Here is a 19,467-nt window from a genome sequence, read left to right as displayed (position 1 = left end):
ATGCAAGTCATCCTGATAGGTTCCCAAGAATAAATCTGCGACCCTACAGAAGACAGGTCAAGTATCACTTTTGTTGTCACGTAATTCCAGTAACGGAAAGCCTGCAGTATAGGCGGGTGTACAATCTGAGACGAGGGTCTCTGGGTATTCCGGTGAAAAGTCTAGGAAATACGCAAGTGATCTTAGTTTGCTAGACCAAGCTTAATATTTAACACAATGTATATTTACTTCCATTATTAGAAATCTTTATTAATTTGATGAGTGCATCATTTTTTAGATATTTCAACAACTTTTTTTAAAAATCTTGATTTGTTTATTCTTTTGAACATTTGTTTTTAAAATTTATAAACATCGCATTTTATCTCTTGCACAACAAGAGTCTCTTGCAAACTGACAAGAAAGTCAGATTAATATTTTCTGGCATGTTTCGCAGGCTTGTTTAATCAAACAAAAAAGCTTTTGATGTATTCAATGAAAAATTGCTCTCCCTTGTTGTATCTGTTGGGAAATACTCTGGAGAGCATACGCTGAACAGGTGAGAATTGCACAAGATTCTGTGCTGCAGAAGCCTCAGGAGGCTTAGAGGAGATATACTGGATTACATCTAGAGAGGAAAATACTGCAGTACTTAGAAAAGTCAATGCTTTTAGTTGTATTGTTTGTAGGAAGTTTTAAAGGTTGTTCAGCTAATTAAAAACAATGTTTTAATCTATCTTTGTTTGCAACCATGAATTCTGGTTTATGAATAACATCAGGAAGGTGTTTTGATTTTTTTTGTGAAACGAAACCCACAAATCTTTAATATTTATTATGGCTGTGAGATATTAAATTGCGATCTTGGTGCAGTATTACTTACCATTGAAATCTTCCACTCTCTTCACAGTATGTGGTGGTCACAGTATGTTTAAAAGCTGGATTGGAGACTTCATCCTGGACTATTGTAAGTAATCATAATCCTTGACCCAGTCCTGAAAGTGCACTTTTCAAATGTTCATTACATCATCTTTCTCTATATTATTTTCCTGTCTGATTTCTGGTTCTATAGTATAAATAGCCAGGAGTGTAAGATTAGTCTGCGAACGCTAACATATTAAACTAATAGAAGTCAGCAATGACAAAAGGCCATTCAGCACATAGCAGCTCAAGCCTCGCATCATTACCTCTCCCATGGGCAGCTCGTTATATTTGATTATCACTAATGGTTTTGACTCCCATTACCTTGCTTGGTAGATTTATTCTTTGAGTAAATACATTCTTCCTAATTTCTTTTCTAAATTTAGCTTTTACTCATTCTCATTTACGTCATCTGGTCATACTTTCTTTGCTTGCTCAAATATAGCTTAATACCGGACTTGATGCAGAATCTCCACTCTTTATATTTGTGGAAAAACAACTTGATTGATTATGTTGCATGCAATACTGCTTGTTTCAAAGTGAATTGATGGTAACGTGCCATCCATGGTGGAGCCAGAACAAATCACACTGGAGCACTGCTCCTGAAGCCAGAGGAGGAGGTGGTTTCAGAAGCAGTTTTATTTGCAGTACTGCTGCATAAACGTTTGCATAAACTCAGCATTGTAAACTGATACCACTTCAGTGGTTCCTTGGAAGTTCTTGGGTGGTCCAGTGGGTCATTTTTTTAAAACATAAAAGAGCTGGTCATATGAGTTTTTAACTGGCCCTGATGCAATGAGGAGTGGAAATTATAAATCAGGCTTCCCATTCCACATCTCTCTACTGTTAGAAGCGAAATCTAAGTGTAGCTTAGGCAATAAAGCACCTCAATAACAATGAAATGTAAGGTCACCAACCCTTATTTTGACAATAAAGTACACTGCTAAAGACAATTGCTCTATTACCAGAATCAGACATGTCAGCACAGGAAGAGGTCATTCAGCCCGGCATGTCTGCTAATGCAAGCTCCAGCACTGGAACCCCTCTACTCGAATCCATTTCACATGCTAAACTGTCAATATCTGCCTGTATCTTCCCATTTTAATCCCTGTTAATTTCTCCTAATTTAGTTTCACCAGCATAAAGTATTTTGATATTATTCCCTCCTACATCTAAATTATTGGTATACACAGGGAACAAGAGAGATCCTAAAATTGATCCTTGAGACATGCCAGTAATTACTATCCTCTGTCAAAAAAATACCTCATAATTCCCATCACTGTCCTGCAACCTTTCTTCCCTCTATTTTGCCACCTTGCCATCAATTCAGTGTGCTATAGCCAATTCTGTAAGGGGATGTAGTAAGTAAGGGATAACAGTGATCTAAAACCCGTTATCAGTGATTGTAAGCCTCCCGTTAGTAGGGTGTCCAAAATAGAAAAAAGGCATAGTAATGAGAGCATGAGGTGGCTCTTTGATTCCATCAATTAAGTTGTTATGGTGAAAGGGACAGCCTAGATAAAATCAACGGGATACTTTGTTCTTCTGCACTCTTATATCCATGAATCAGTTGAATGCCCCACTTATTAGATCCTTATTTGTTTTAAGGATAGTGGCTTATGGAAGAACAGAAATTCCGTTCTCTATCTATTATCCCCACACAATGGCTCCAAAGTTGTCGGTGTGGGAAATTCACAAAGAGCACTATCCCATTAAAATCACTGATGTTATCATAGATTTCATGTTACTCCTACCCTTTCCCATGATGTATAACCCCACCCTGAGGTTATTCTCTTAAATTCTTTTCTTCATTCTCAATGGGAATTGTTCACTTTATGCGAACCAGGTGGAAGGGACTGTGTGGAAAGTTCATTGTATGATATCTGAACTTGAAGCAGACTTGTTGCTGTTCGTTTTTGCTGATAGTCAGCAAAATGACAGGTTGGCTGACCTCATCTCCATTGTCTTGAATGAGTGAGGTAATCTATTGATTTGTATGAGAAGGCAGTAAGTTAGGTGATACTGGGTCCCATTCTTTTGTCATACATGTATTCCATTATGTCAGCTCAAATAACAGGAGACACGTATCAGCAGCATTGTTTGATCAACTGTAATAAACGTATGTCTGAAGAAGGAATTGCACATTATGCTGCTCTGCTTTCCTGACAAATGCAGATGGTGTCATTGGTTATCAACATAGAACGACTTTTAACCCTTGTTTCAAGTAATAATAAAATAATAATAATCCTTGCATTTGATATAGCGCTTTTCATGTCGGGAGGACGTCCCAAAGCGCTTCACAGAACACACTGTAAAGTGAATGGACTGTATATTTGTGGGCGAGTACAGTACGGTACAGTAGAACAGTACATTAGAAACCTGTTATAATTCACTTATGCTGGATTTCGTATACTGGGGAATGGATCTCAACATTTACCTAACCCCAAAAATTCCTAAAAATGTGGTCGTGAGGGGAGGGGGTGCTATAAAATCCCAACTAGCTTCAGAGGGATGCAATTGGCAGCCAGTGCTTCTGTACTCACTGCACCTGCATACAGAAATCTGACCGGCTCCATCGGCACTTTACTTTCTGCGTGCTGTGGGTGACATAAATGACTTGACAGTACCTGGAGGTCAGTCATTGTGGCCTCCCATGATCTAAATCAGGTCCACTTCTGGGTCAACAGGTTTCACAGATATCATCACCTCAAGGACGTTTTGACATGCCAATGGAGCCAGCCATCTTTCTATGCACAAGTGCAGTGAGTGCCAAGGCTCTGACTGCCGATTGGGCTGCATTATCGCGCCGATCAGAATTTAATGGACCCCCCCCCCAGCTACTTGGGAGACTACTGTATAAGTGTTATGTCCAGAGCTAGCAAGAAAATGCTCGTCTTGTAGAGGAGCATCTCTTAAAGAGGACCAATTAATTCCATTGTGTTGAACAGACCAAGGAGTCTTTCTGTTGTATAACACTCCTATAAACTCCCAGCACCTTGGCACGTCCTCCCGACATGAAAGGCGCTATACAAATGTAATTTTGGATTGTATAAACACTGATCCCGTGTTTGGACTGAGGACAGGTATAATTGAGACAGAGACGGGTCAGGCTAAGGGTACTATTCTGAGCACTGTCAATAGCATTAACCCTGGTTGAAGTGAGGGCATCGGCTGGTTGGATAGAGACCTGTGTAGAATAAAATTGTAAATGACTCCTTTTTCTCGTTCCCTAGTAATGGCTACATTCCTTAGAGGTGAAATGGGGTTAAGAATTTCCAATGGCAATTGGACAAAGTTTGAGCTAAATGGCTTGCATTACGGTTCCCTTACAATGTGATACAACATTTCCAGAAATACAGTACAGTAAAATTCAACAAACCAGGGAAATCCATATCCTTGGAGCTCTTGCATACATGCCCTCCAGAATATCAAATCGCAAGAGCATCTTATAATCCTATCACCTTAACATCTAGTGGGGACAATGTAGCAGTACTTGTCTTGAGTATGACTCCAGATTGTCCTTGCCATTATGCATTCATGTGGATAAACTGGACAACTTGCTCTTCAATGGAAGTAACCCGAAATACATCTGTTAACAGCATGTATTAGCAGACGTCTCCATCGATTTCAGTCAGGGATTTCAGTCTAGGACTACAGAACCATATATTTATAACTATGATTCTGTAGTCCTAGGTGGTCCAACTAAATCATTCTGCTGTGGTTTATGACATTCTTTCTTACCACTTATTTTCATTCTCAGAATCTTCCCTATGATTTTCGCCCAAAGAGCTGTATTAATTGCAAGAACTACATATGGAAATCACAAGCATCTTTCTCTGTTCATATATATACAGCTGTAGAGGCTTCATTCAACAGTTCAGTAAAGACACTCATTCTGTCACTGCTGAATAAGTCAATATGAGACTTCTTCAACTCGATGACATGTTTTTAAAAGGGAACTTCCAAGTATTCAAATTATTTCCATCCGTAATGTATGATTCGTGACACGTAATAGACTATTGGGGTTGAAAAAATGAAGACACGTGGCACTGAAGGTATATTGATGGCAGTGAAAGATAGAAAGCAGGATATACTAGAGGTAAGAGCATATTTCTCAAATTAACTGGATGTGATAGTGACATGCCCCAGAGATCTGACCTGAGACCTCTATTGTTTTCCATTTATATTAATGGTTTTCAGGTTAACATGCAGGGGTATCACTTTCAAAATTTGCTGATGATACCAAATCAGGGATATAGCAATCTTGGAAGAAGAATGCAGGAAATTACAAGAAGATTTGACTGTGTGACAGAGTGGTTTGTTAAATGGCAGATGCAGTTTTTTGCTGAAAAATGTTAAGTAGCATATTTTGGGAGAAAGATGAAAGAAAGGAAGTATACCCTAAGTGGTATAGTTCTCAATAATATAGATATAAAAGGGCAAATACATATATCTTTAAAGGTGGGACTGCAGGTAATAGGGGCCTTTAAAAAGGATATGGAATTCTAGGTTTTACATGTTTGAAGCACTCAATATAAAAGTAAGGAAATTATGTTATGTTTAAACCACGTATTGGTTAGATCATAGCAGGATACTACATAGTTTTGAGCGCTTCATTTCCAGATCGGATATCAGAACTTAGGTTCACTTGGATGATAGCAGGGTGGAAGGGCTGTAGTTGCGAGAAAAGGCTCACAAATTGAGTGTTCCAGTGGAGCAGAATGGGGTAATTAAGAAGCTGGTAGAAGATTTGCAAATTCTGAAATGTTTTGAAATGATAGATAGTGACAGATTATTTTTAAAAAGGTAATGGGGAGCTCAGGAATGTCACTGGAAGAGTTTTGAGGAGAAAACTGGTTCACACAGAGGGTGATCGGAATATGCAGTGTTTTTGAGGCTCAATAGCTATTGAGGCAGAGGCCATAACAATATTTAAAGGGAATTGGATAGATATTTCAGCAGGAAGAATATAAAAGAGAGAGCAAAGAATTGGGATTAGAATGATTCTCTACAGTGAATCCAAGCACTCAGAGATGCTGCCCCACGTGAAGAGTGCTATATAAATGCAACTTGTTGAATGAACTAGCACTGTTTAGGGTAGACGAACCAGATGGCCTGCTCCTAAAATGCAATTTCTATTAATCAATATACCATTGTTGAATCTGGTTAGGCATTTATCAAGGTATAACAGCAACTTTAAAAAATAACAATTTAATATAACTTTGAACATTTCCACCAGAAACTGACCCTGAAATTCTGTAAATTTACAGTGTATCCATCAAAGTAACCTATCTTTCTCTGTCAGACTCTGACTGACCTGCTGCGGATTTCCAGTGTTTAGCTTTTGTTTCAAATTTCCAGCATGTGCAGATTTTTCTTTTTGAACTTCTCCACCTGTTAGATTTCATTAATTCTTGGGTACTTACAGTGTTTACTCTCTGAAGAACTTAAGCCTATTGCTATTTTATATGACTAATGGTGGTCATTCAATCGGAAGATGCCCTTTCATGTCACTTTTATGAAAGAAGCATGGAAATCCCATATTCCTCCCTATTGCCCTAGCATGGATTATAATTTATTTTACATAACTTGCCCTCCCATTGAACCACTGAGGTTACGTGAGAGCAGCTTGCTGCATAGAATAACTGTTGTTTTACTTATAGTGCTTTCAGCAAAAAGTATTGCACTACACTCCAGAATTGTAGATCAGTCTTAGTACACAAACTGGCTTGAAATAAAAACAGAAGGCTGAAAATATACAGAGAATCAGTTAGTATCTAAAACAGAGAAGTAAAAGTTTTGGGTATAACCCTTCAATAGAACTAAAATGATGGACCTGGAGGAGCCCTGAATAGAATAAAGAAGAGAAAGGCACCAAAACATCTTTAGAAAGGTGTAAAATGATTACATCAAGAAACAGCTGCCTGGGTCATCAAGAGATAGTGAAATGCTGTGAACAGAAGATTTATCTCGTAAATCTCATCCTTTAGATGAGATGGTAAATGAAGGCCTGTCTGCTTGTTCAGGTGGATGTTAAAGATCCCATTGCGCTATTTGAAAAATGAAGGGAGTTTCTCCCAGTGTGCTGGCCAACAATCCCCCAAATAAAATTGGTTCTCACTGCAGGGCTGTTTGTGAGATTTTGCTGTGCATAAATTGGCTGCTGTGTTTCCCTACCAAATACACACTCAATAAACTTCACAGTATATCCCGTGTAGTGCTTTGGGACTCTTACTGACATTAAATGCTCTGTTCAAATGCAAGGATTGGTATTATTTTATTCAGGAAACGTGTTTTGGAACTTATGAAATTGTAGGCCAACTGAGTTTAAAATGAAGTGGCCGAGTGGGGGGAAGCAAACCTAAGTGCTGTGCTGGGAGATTGTTTTGGAAATATTGAGGTCAATATACAAGCTTCCTGCCTGAATGGTGTCTAAGAAAAAGATAAGATACTTTTGCTGTGGGCTTGGTTGGATAGTAGATGAAAGAAAGTAAGTGCAGAGAGATGAGAACTGGAATGGCAAGCTTCATAGAGTTGGGGATAATGTTAATGGAAATGTTCAGCAATGCAGTCTATCGGGCGTGTGCTTGATCTCAGCATATTCAAAGTACGCCACCTCTTTTCCGTACCCCCAACTATTTAAGTAATACTGTATGAATATTGTAAATATTACTCCTGACAAAGTAGGTATCCTCCAGATTTGGTAAGTGTAATGATTGGTCGTATCAGGCTTCCACACCTCAGCTGATCCTGCTTCCTTGTCGAGATCATGCTTTTTCCAGGGTTAATACATCACCTCCCAGGTGAATGGGAAACACTCCCCAAGGCAGTCTGAAATATGTACCCCATGGAAGTCAATAAGTTGCTCGGGATTGCTCTGTCAGTGATGTGATCCGAGCAGCCTAAATGGAGAGGAGACCCACAATTGTTGTGGCCCACAGTCTTTGAAACTCAATGATATTTTGCCAGCAGTAATAAATATATTAATACCTCTATTATTTTCTAGTACAGCTGGATAGCCGGCAGGGGGGAGTACTCTGAATCGAACATACTCCCTTTAGACTTTCTTTTCCCATTAACTAAATGTTTGGTTGAATATATTCTAAATTACCACCATAAAAAGTCAAGAGTAATTCCACTCAATCACAACAGCTTCCTCGACCTGCTTCAGAAAGGTTGTCCTTTGTCATTTTCTATTGCTCACATATTACTGAATAGTTCTTGCTTGTCAATGGAGTTGTGTGGAGGAAACCTTAGGGATGCTGTCCCTTTAAGATGTTGGAGCTGTATGCATGTCACATGAACTTTTGCCTTCCTGCAGTGTATATAGCCACCCTTGGGCTATTCCTTTTAGTTGTTTTTCCCAGCTAAACCAGCTAAAACTTTCTGGCTTCATGCAACTCACATGAATACTCTACCCTTGAAGACTGCTTATGTTTCTTGGTCTAAATGCCCTAATTCATCATTTTTCATGTTAAGGAAAGTTTAACAGTTTCCTCAGCATGGATGGAGACTGTGGCAGCTCCATGCAGCAGGGAGGGAAGGTCAGAAGAGAAAGCGCTATCTGAGTAGTACATGGCTATTACAGGGGGCATTAGCAAGTCTGAGAGCAGGCCATGGGGCTGCCAGCCACAAGGTGGGATGGTGCAAGAAATGATGCTGGTGGAGTGGAGGACGTCCCTCAAAGTTCAAGGTTAAAGCACAGTGTTTGGGACAAGAATCCTACTCTGCATCTGGCCTAAACATTGATGCTGGGTGCCAAATATGGAGAATGTATTCCGTCCGGTCTCCAACATTGACATTCTGAAACCTGATAATAACTAATGACTTTGTTTCAAGACAAATTAAAAGCTTCCCCAGTGACTTATTTGGTAGATTCAATTCCAATTTTGTGCTGAGTTAGCTTAGCTCAGCTGAGGAAGCGAAGGGGGTTCAAGAATTCATTTCAACCGAGCACCCAGCACGTGTGAATAGCTTTCATACATCTCCAATGTTATTGAGAGTTCCCAGCTTTCCAATGGATAAAATGGTAACTTGCAAGTTGCCAGTACTGGTACATTTCATGGTACTTGTCAGCTAGAGCACCTTGTTAGGTCTTTGGCTTCCATGGTGGAGGAGATATCTACAACTCCAAGTTTCATTGTTGAGCCACATTCGTTAGTCAACTATCAACAAAGTCTTTCAAGTCTAATTTTTCTAAGTTGGCCAGTGTATCTCCTCCAAGCAAATTGAACAGCAGAGAGATTTCAATTCCATCTTCAACCTCCCTGCTCAACCCCACCCACCCCCCGCCCCTCCCCATAGTTATGTACTGATGTCCGCTTAAGAAATTTACGTGTGCTTATCAGGTGGATATGGACCACGTACACAGAATTCCTGGTGGAAAAGATTACTTCTCAGAAGATTTCACCTTCCACTGTGTATATGTCAGAAGTTCGATTTATCCATGTTTTGACACTACCACCTCACTGACAAATGAGAGGCACCACCTGTTTTGTTCAGAACCTGCTCAGCAGGTTTTCCAGTCGGATGTTCTCTCCTAATTATCTGTATGTGTATTGTGAGCCTTCCACCTTTATATTGATCTCTGAGTCACCAAAGGTCATACCAAGACATCAATGAAACATCGAACCTGACCTACCATGATATTAAATCATGGATAATCTTTTAAGCCTATTTTCCACTTTTCGTCTGTATTCCTTAACACCCTTGCTTTCCAGGTGGCTCCTGGAACCACAGTTATACAAGAGGGTTTGTCTTAAAACAACCATATACAATGTTTTCCCTGTGCTTTCTGCCTATTCTCAGGCAGTTGGAAGATTCCAGGTTTGCTTCTCCATCCAAAACAAAAAGTAACTGATTCTATTGTATGTCTTAAGAATTATGTTGCACCAATATGATCTAGCATTTATGAGTTGAAAGTGGATGCATACATGAGTGGTGGTGGTGGGGCAGTGTGTAAGTGAATAGATACATGGGAAGAAGGCAATAGATACATGGGGGGAAAGGCAATAGACACATGGGGGAAAAGGAATCTACACATGGGAGATAAAGGAAAGAGGATTGGGAGGGGTGGGGGTTCAGGAGAGTATATATGATTGGAAAAATCTATTCCCAAACTAATTCTTGATTTTTTTTTCTCCGTCAGTTCAGTCACGTGGCTATCTGGGGCAGCATCTTAATATGGTTGCTGTTTTTTGGAATCTACTCAGTAATGTGGCCTACATTTTCAATAGCTTCTGACATCGTTGGACAGGTAATTGCATGTGATTTGATATTTTGAACATTGCTGAAAGATAAAGGTCCAAAACGGTAGCCCTGTGCAATTAATATGTAAGATTAGTACATATCTGTTGCATTTTACCTGTACAGTTCTGTTTTTGTGCTGCGTGTTTTCCCGTTGTTCATGATTGTCTTGTAAATCAGATAAGGATCTGTAGTCACCCAGTTGTGAAGCAAACTTTTATCCACATTTCCAAACTTCAAAGTAATTTAAAGAACTTTATAATCCAATTATCTGGTGGTCATGAAAGTTAAAGGTTTAACCAAAGTGTTAGGTAGATAGCTTTGCTTGAAGTTCAGTCATTATAAGTGCACATCAACCATAAAGTGCTTTGCTTGGCTAGACATTGGAATATATGTAAGATTAATAACAACTCTGCTAAATTGCCAAAGAATTTGATTAAGTTAAACATTCTACACGAAGTGAGTTTCTCCCAATGTCCTGACCAATAATCCGCCAAATAAAATTGGTGTTTCACTTCGTAGCTACTTGTGGGACATTGCGGAACTTCACTGCTGCAATAGCCTACAAATACCCAGTCACTATACTCCACAGTAAACCAAAAATCTTGTGAAGTGCTTTGGGACGTCTCGACGATGTGATAAGGTGCTACATCAAAGTCAACGATTATTATTTAAGTGTTGGCAAAACACTCGACTGTAAAGGGTATCACAGCCTGGTTTTGCCACCCGGCTGCCACACATCCGCGCAAGCAGCAGAGGGTGCTGGAGAGGGACCAGAAACAGTAAACCTGGCTGATTGTAACCTCCCTAATCCTGGGAGGGCTTTCCATACACCAGGTAATCCCATACACCATAGACCATGATTCAAATGATGATGTTTCATGTAGATGTGCAGCTCACAAGTCTGCAAAATAATTGCAGGTGAACGTAATCTACAGCTTGTGCTTTTCTAATTTGGAGAAAATGGGTGAAATACATACGTGAGCACTTTGGCCCGCTGATTTCTGTGGAACCAATCCGATTTTAATCCACATTTTCACAGATTTCCATTGACTTTGCAAATTACTTTATTATTAATTTAGCCCTTTTCCACTTATGGTAATGGCTTTATCCAGCATTAGGTTTTATCAGATGATATCAGCTAATTTCTATTTGACCTGTTCATGTAAATACTCCACAGTTTGGGTTAATTTGTTGTCGCTGTAATTTATCTTCAACGCTATTGGATTTTCGCTTTTGCTGAATTGTGTACAAGCATGTGATTCCTGTCAGTACAAGGACGTGGAGTGGGAAAGCTATTTTATACATGGTTTGAATTATGGCCCGGAAAAAAAAACTTTGTGTTCTGTGCATGTGCACTTTGGCATTTCGCACGGAGCATTAAAATAATTTTGTTTATATATATTAATAGAGCAGATAACATCAGAAAAACAGATGCTGAAATAAATTCCTGAGATCTCCAAATGTAAGATGCAATTTATACTGCGTCTGTGTCAATTGGACCACCTTTGAAATCATCTGCCCCAGTTGTGATCGCGAGTTCACTTCTCGTGCAGTTCACGTTTCCTGGCCCCCGTTTGGCAACGAATCGCTGCCAAAGTTGTAGAGCGAATGCAGGATTAAAACGTGCTTTTTCACGTATCCGCCTGCTGGTGAAAAGGCTTAATTTGATCAGCGGGACTCTTCTCTCTGTCGATCACACTTGTGATGTTATCGCACAGGGGAAGTTGAAAATGTAATAATAATAATCCTTGCATTTGCTATAGCGCCTTATCGAGTCAATGACACGTCTCAAAGCGCTTCACAGAATATACTATAAAGTGAATTGACTGTGTATTTTGTGGGTGAAACAAAGATCAAAACAAAGCTTGCAACAGCAAAACTAAACAAAAGTCCATAGCACCACTGGTGGGAATGAGCAAATAAGTGTTGCTGAAGATGTGCAGGCGATTGGATGGATTTGTCTGATGGCTTGCTGTCACCATTTTTGTGAAGTCAGCACTCTGATACTATTCTTGGTTTGCAACAGCTGCAGGCAGGCAGGCAGGCAGCCCATTGTTCTGAAATCACACACACCAGGCTCGCCCTTGTCTTTTCAGTCTTGTTTAGTGAAGTGCTTAACTGTTTGAGGCTTGAGTACCCTTTGCAGGTTGTAGCGGAGCGAAAGGACATGCAAACACCCCACCCCCCCCCCCTTGGGGGAGAAGGGGGAGAGTTTTAAAAAAACAGCAGTACTACCACAGAAATAAACTATACCTGCAGAAATAACTAAAATGGTATTTTCAAAAAATAAGTTCCACCCTGCTATCGCTTCCAATTTCTTATTTATTTCACGAGAAAACACTGACCTGCATTGCCAGACTCTTGCAGTGATTTAAGATCCAAGTTTTAGATGTCTGTATTTCTTTTCCTGCTGAACAAGAGAGGTTTCATATGATGGCAGCTGGAAGGAACAAGAAAGAATTGATTCAGCCCTAATTGGGTTTTCAGATTGTTGCAGTAAAGTAGTAATTATTAATAAAAGTCTATTTCATTAAGCACAAAATAACTGGCTATAACACATCAAATAAAAAGAGGAGGACATCAGGTTTTTTGATAGACTAAAGGATCTTTGGTTCACAAAAACATTTTGTTGGCCTCAGTGTGCAGTTTAACCAGTGGCTGCAGTACTGCTTTTTCCTAAAATATTTAATAATATAAAAAATAAAGGAAATATAAACATAATAATAATCCTTGCATTTGTTATAACGATTATCACATCGTTGAGACTTCTCAAAGCGCTTCACAGAATATATTATATATTGGATTGACTGTATTTTGTGGACGAAACCAGCAGCCATTTGTGCACAGACTGTTAGTGTTCCACAAACAGTCATGGATTGAGTGACTAATTTTTTTGCAAATATGCACATTGCACATATACACATCTTAAATGGTTTTCACTTATTTCTGTACATTTCCACATTTGAGAAAACCCTTTTTTCACGGACGTTTTCTCTTCATACGGAAGAGATATAAGAGGTTGGCTAATTAAATCTACATTATGAAGGCCAGTGGAACCATCAAAATAGGCTTCAGTCCTTTACTATACTCTTCCTTATCATCAGCACAGACATAGACAACAAGGACATTGTCCTACTGCAACTTTAAGCTTTCAATCAACTTACAGCACTTGAGATGATTGTCACAGACTACGCGAATAAGGGACCAGAATTGTTGGTACAGTTGTAATGGGTCTAGCGAATTGCTTTACATGACCAGCACTGTATTGACACTAATGCTAGCCAATAGCTGTTGCACGCTGTATGTGTGTGTGTTTGTTTGTGTGTGTGTGTGGGGGGGGGGGGGGGGGAGTAATAGGTGTGGCTTTTAGGTGTATGTGTGGATCCTTTTCTAGGTAAGCTAATGCTAACAAACTTCATTTTGCACTTGTAATGGGATTTCTTATTAAGTCCTCAACAGGTTGGTCATTGCAATAACTTGCATTTGGTAATAGAGCCTATGAGCATCACAACATCTCAAAGTTTTGCAGATGTCTGCATTTGTAGGCAAACGTGACAATCAGTTTAAACACGGAGCAAGGTCCCACAAACAGCCAAGAAGTGAATGGCTGGTAGTAAGTAGAGCATATTGCACTCCAGTTCCCCAGACTCGGATGTTTTTGCAGCAATATTTGAAGGGAATGAAGAACCTACCTGAAATCTAAAAGAAAAAAGTCATTGAGTTAATCCTCAAATATTTGTTCAAGTAAATTCTGCTTCAAAGAATACTTTTTCTAGTAATATTTACGTTCTGTCAAGGAGATTGCAGTTTTAATTTGAAACCATCAACAGCCACAGCAAAGGAGCTTTTACCTTTCTGACCAGATGCCTGCAGCTTCAGGTTCTAATATGCCAATCCACCTGCTTCAGCGAGGCTGAGGTGTGCGTTAAGGCTGGGGAGTCCTGCTGGGTGGAACGGAGATGTGGTTGTGGGACAAAATTGGCCACCCCCAACCAAACCACCACAGGCATCCTTATTGTGGAGCAACATTAGTTTTCCCCTCATGTTTGTTCCCCTAAGAAGCAAAGAAGGATAGTTTTCAAAGTTACAGTACCTTCAAACGTATTGTAAAATTATCATCGTTTATGTTAGCATTTTCTCTTTTGCGTTGAAGTACATTTTAAGCACTGTGTTCATTTTGTTCAGTGCTGGACGCTTAAAATTGTTAAGATCGCTTTCTAAATGCATCAAACTATAAACTGATGTTGCCTCCCAACTCTTAGCTCTTGATTCTGATCAAGGAGATCTGTGAAAGGTAATCAAGTAAGAACGTTGCAGTGTTGCGTTTATTCTAGTTAATTAAAGTTTGACCAACGTTTAGCTCATTTCAAAAAATTATGCTTTTTTTTAACTTTGCAAAAACTGGTTTGAATTGCACAGGATATCATAAAATCAGTAATTAAATTGTTTTCAGTCTGAGGAGTGCAGTAAGCTTAGATTCTCCCCCTGACTCCCGAGTCATGCATCAATTATGAAGTAGCTGCCACAATAGTTGGTATCACGCAGTTAATGTGGTAATGAGTTCTGCAGCAGTTCTCATAACATGGTTAACATATGCATGATTTTCAGGAAAGTTTTCTCTGTAGGGAATGGGTTTATCTAATTCTGTGAGTCAGTCACCCTCTCTAGGCTAAAGAATATAATTCACAACGTTACAAAAATTGAGAGTTGTGGGTGTTGGCTGCTGTCTGCTAAGAGCCCAAAGGATATTTTATGTGTAATGTAGTGCTTAGGATTAAAGTTCTCAGTATTCACACGACAAAGCAAATTTATTATCCCCCAACTTTTGTGCTGCTGACATTTGTGAGGATTGGTTTCTAATAGCAAAGGCATTTTGTATTTTGAAAGAAAAAGATTTTCAAAGCACCGATAGACTGAAGTAATAAAAAAAAGCTCCGATTTACAACAGACCATCACCTGTCAGAATAAATAATAGTAATTCCTTGCATTTTATATAGCACCTTTCATCTCAGGAGGATGTGAACCTTTCATTGGATTTAATGTAAAGTGTAGTGACTGTATTTTGTAGGCAAATACTGCAGCCAATTTGTGCACATCAATGCCACATAAACATACAAGGTTAGGAGTCATCCATTGCATTTGGCACACTTCAGGATTACTGTAGAATTTGCATCTTAACATAATATGTGTTAAAGGCCGAGGAAAATAAACTATTTTGTTCCCATTGGACAACTTTTCAGCTGGGATAAAACAGGAGTTAGTAGTGAGGGCTAAATTCAATGTGCTCCTTCACATGAACTGATCTAGTTGAAACGTTAAACTTTAGGCCATTTTGTCATCCTTGTAAATGTCATACCGAAGAATTTTGAAGTGCAGTTTCCTGCAACAGACTTGTATGCTGTTACTTTAATAAAAATATATGTAAAACAATATATATTTTAAAAACCGCAATGCTGCGACGTAAAACCATTTGTACTTAGAAAGATTGTAAAATGGCATCTATTTTCACTGGCAGTTTGAGAAAACTTTATAAAAATTTTTTTTGAAAAAGCTAAACTCCTAATCTGAGCAGCTGTCATGTTGCGTGGACAACAGACTTGTTGTTTCCCCTCTGGGGCCTATTGGGCCTTCGAAGCAACAAGCTTTGTGACTCTGATTTCTGATCCCTTGTGAATCCCCCTGAGAGCTACTTTTGTGACAGGACCCATTTGAAGGGGCTAAGGCCCAGAGAAGAAACTTGGCATGGGCTACAAATCTCACACATTAGGAACAATTTGTAAACTACGCACAGAGGCAGTCGGGGCCTGTCCCCAGAACAGGCTGCTCCTGTTACCGGCATTATTTGAAAAGGATAGCTTTGCCGTTTCCCAGATGATTTGCCTGTGTGTGGAGGGATGTGAAAAGTTAGAAACAAAAATGGTTTCTACAGAGTGTTTGAGGGGGGGGAGGGAGAAAGCTTTTGTACAGAAAGGAAGGAAATACCTCTGTGGGATTTTATTTTTCCTTCATACTAAATACAAAGAAGCCCTCTGTTTTCAATACGAATGTGAGCTTTAAATCTTTGAGCTTTGGATTACCTCTCCAGTGCAAAATCTGACAGGCTTTCAAATATAAAATAAAAAAAACTTTGCCTTTTTAATTCATTTTGGTCATTTTCTAAAGGCGCTGCAATTTGAATAGCAGGTCTCAATTGTTCTCTGTTCACAAATGAAATTAGGATGGTCACAATTAACCCAGCAAGGGCAAGTTCAGCATTCTTCACTTTATTCAAGAGTAGAATTGCCAACTCCTGTACATGTTCCATTGCCATCGACGTCTTGCAACGTTTGTCTGTACAAGCCTACATTTGTACTGGCCTTTGCGTTTTTAAGCATCTCAATGTGGTGTCCTCAATTTCAGACATTTCAGACCATTTTTTTCACTTAAAAGTGAGCTGTATATTTCTACCTTCCAAAAAGTCTATCAAAACTCGTGAAGCTTCTCAGTACAGAAACTGCATGTGTGGTCTGAAATAGATAAGACTACAACAAGATGCTTAATGAAGCAAACGCCAGTTCTTTTAAGATTATAGCTGTGGCTATAACAACAACAACAAGAAGATTACATTTGAATAGCTCCTTTCACGTAGGGAGGACCTTATCAGAACAGATTTTTTTTGATTGGAACGCAAAAAGAATTGAAATGAAAATAACGAAATGTTTAATTTAATTATACTGTGGCAGTTTTTAAACAAAAATCGCTTTCCAAATGTTTTTTGGTGTTAAAACCCTCCTAGCTGTGTTAGTTATTGAAGAGGAAAATGGCTTCTTCTTTTCAGGAAATTGGTTTATATTTTGTTTCAAATCAGTGATGAGAATGGTTGTCCGAGGTCATTGTTTTCACCAATCCCTCCCTTAATTCTTGCAGTTTTTGTCATCGTTGGATAGCTTTTACTATACAACGTTTTATAGTATTTCCTTTTTAAAATTACACGTTTTCTGCCCAGTTTGAAAGCTAAACCTGACCAATGATCCCTACAGTTTCTCAAAATGCGCATTTTTGCTGACGATCACATTGTGAGAGGCAACCAATAATGATAAATTATAATTTATAATTTAAATCGTAGTAAATGAAAAGTGAAACCGATGGTACAAAACTGCATCTTGGAAAGGTTTTAACTGACAGTGGTACTGATGGATGTTCTGTATCGAATGCTGAATCCACCTCACTAAGCCAGTCCAGAACCTTAGGGTCTTGTTTGACCATCAACTGTCCTTTCTACCCCACATCCGTGCCATGACCCACTCTGCCTTCCCCCACCTCCGCAACATCGCCCGGCGCTGCCACTGTCTCACACCGCAGGCCACCAAAACCCTCATCCACACATTTATTACATCTAGGCTCGACTATGCCAACTCCCTGCTTGTCGGCCTTCCCAACTTTTCCAACCATAAGCTGCAAATCATCCAGAACTCTGCAGCTCGTGTCCTCTCCTGCACCAGGCTCCCTTATCCTATTACCCCCGCACCCTGGCCCGACTCCTCTGATTCCCCATAATTTGTTGTTGTTGTTGTTGTATTAAGTCAGGAATGTAACAGGAAAGAGGTTTGTCCAAAGTCAACCAGCTTGTGTTTAAAATGTTTAGGTCCATACGTTTCTAGGAAAACTCTCCGACACACTACCCCATGTGAAGGGCGCTATATAAATGCAAGTTGTTGTTATTGTTTTATTGCTTGGATGCTTGCAGTAACAAATGCTGGATCAAGCAGTGCATAAGCATCTGCACCCAAAAACTGGCACAAGTCAATAGAATAGGATGAGTTGGGTTTTTTTCTCCCCATCAACCGATGCTTCACTGTCACTGAGTTAAAACCGCATGGTGTTTGCATTTAAACATCTGCTAGCAGGGTCCTTTTTGGTGGCCTTGAACTTTAATATTTTCTCAAACTCCCGATTCGGAGGGGTACCTTCAAATGTGTTTTATTCAGTTATTGAAGGTCATCAACAGGTTATGAATTTCAATTCTCTTCTGGTTACTGTTGTGCAACTTTGCTCTATTGTTAGACTAATGTACAAAAGCAAAATCCACCAGTATTTATCCAAAGTTGAGATGGCTGCCTCCTTCAAAGTCTGTCTCATGGCAGCACTTCCCCGCCCCCCCCCCCCCCCACCAACAACAAATGCTAGACTGTCACTAAGACTTGAGGGGAGGTGTAGAGGGTCTTTTTCATGCAGAAGGTTGTTTTGGGGAATAGAGAAGGGAACCTTGTCAATCAGTTTGCCACAAGTGACTATTGAGGTTTAAACTGTAATCACATTTACTTAGTCACTGATCAATGATAGTGCATCAAACTATAATGGCATTGATACATATTTGAATAAAAATATAGAAAAGAGTACAGAATTAGGATCAGAGTAGTTATCTCTGGTGGAGGATAGCACTGATGGGGCAAATGCCTTTTCAGGTGGCCTAAAAGAGAATTTCTCCCATTGTCCTCGATAGTAGTCCCCCACATAAAATGAATTGGCCATTCACTTCACGGTGGTTGCAGAAAACTGTAGTGTGCAAATTGGCTTCCTCGTTCATCTACAAAATCACAGTCACTACAATTTAGACTGGATTCCGTGAAGGGCATTGAGGTGTCCTTCCATATGAAAGGTGCTATATCAAATACTAGAATTGTTATTATAGACCCAAATGGGTCAAATGGTCTTCCTTGTGCTGTAAAACTTCTAAAAATATACATTATTATTAAATGGCCTCCTTTAATGTTGCAATTCTATGATTAAACACTGCACTATGTCACTGATCAGGCACTGGGCATGTGAAGGATTCTGAAAGCCTGGACTTTTGTTGTTGAAGCACAAATTGAGGAGTCCTGTAGCTCAGTGGTTAGAGCACTCGCCTCGCAAGCGAGTGACCTGGGTTCAATTCCCGACAGGGCGAAACCTTGGGCAAGTTTCCTTGCTCCACATGCCTGATAATAATCCTTCAAAGAAAGAAAAAAAATTGGTCACTTCAATCCACGACTGTTTGTGGGACACTGCTGTGCACAATTGGCCGCCGCGTTCGCCCACAAATATACAGTCAATTCACTTTACAGTATATTCTGTGAAGCTCTTTGAGATGTCTCAAAGACACTATAGCAGGCGCTATAGCAAATGCAAGCATTATTATTATTATTATTTATAAATTGACCAGACATTGAATAAGCAAACATTGCATGTACTGTGCGCTGCGCATCACAAAGTAACAAATAGCCTAGCATTTTGTACTTCCTCTCCCTTCGCTGACACAAACCAATACTGGCTTTGTGAGTGGAACACAGAACTGTAAGTAATGTC

General features: G+C 39.5%; 1 protein-coding gene across 2 annotated transcripts in view; it reads left to right on the top strand.

The window, feature by feature from the left end:
• atp8a1 (ATPase phospholipid transporting 8A1) overlaps positions 1-19,467 on the top strand; it is a 208,567-nt gene that overhangs the window by 168,326 nt on the left and 20,774 nt on the right. For both annotated transcript variants that reach the window (XM_042341636.1, XM_042341647.1), the window contains 2 exons: positions 884-940; positions 10,043-10,150. In XM_042341636.1, the coding sequence (XP_042197570.1) occupies positions 884-940; positions 10,043-10,150 (165 nt within the window). The remainder of the gene's footprint in view (positions 1-883; positions 941-10,042; positions 10,151-19,467) is intronic.

This window comes from Callorhinchus milii, unplaced genomic scaffold, assembly GCF_018977255.1.
Source record: "Callorhinchus milii isolate IMCB2004 unplaced genomic scaffold, IMCB_Cmil_1.0 Scaffold1, whole genome shotgun sequence".
In the NCBI taxonomy this organism is placed as follows: domain Eukaryota; kingdom Metazoa; phylum Chordata; class Chondrichthyes; order Chimaeriformes; family Callorhinchidae; genus Callorhinchus; species Callorhinchus milii.
The sequence above is the reverse complement of the archived record's forward strand: the minus strand, read 5'-3'. Positions and strand labels throughout refer to the sequence as shown.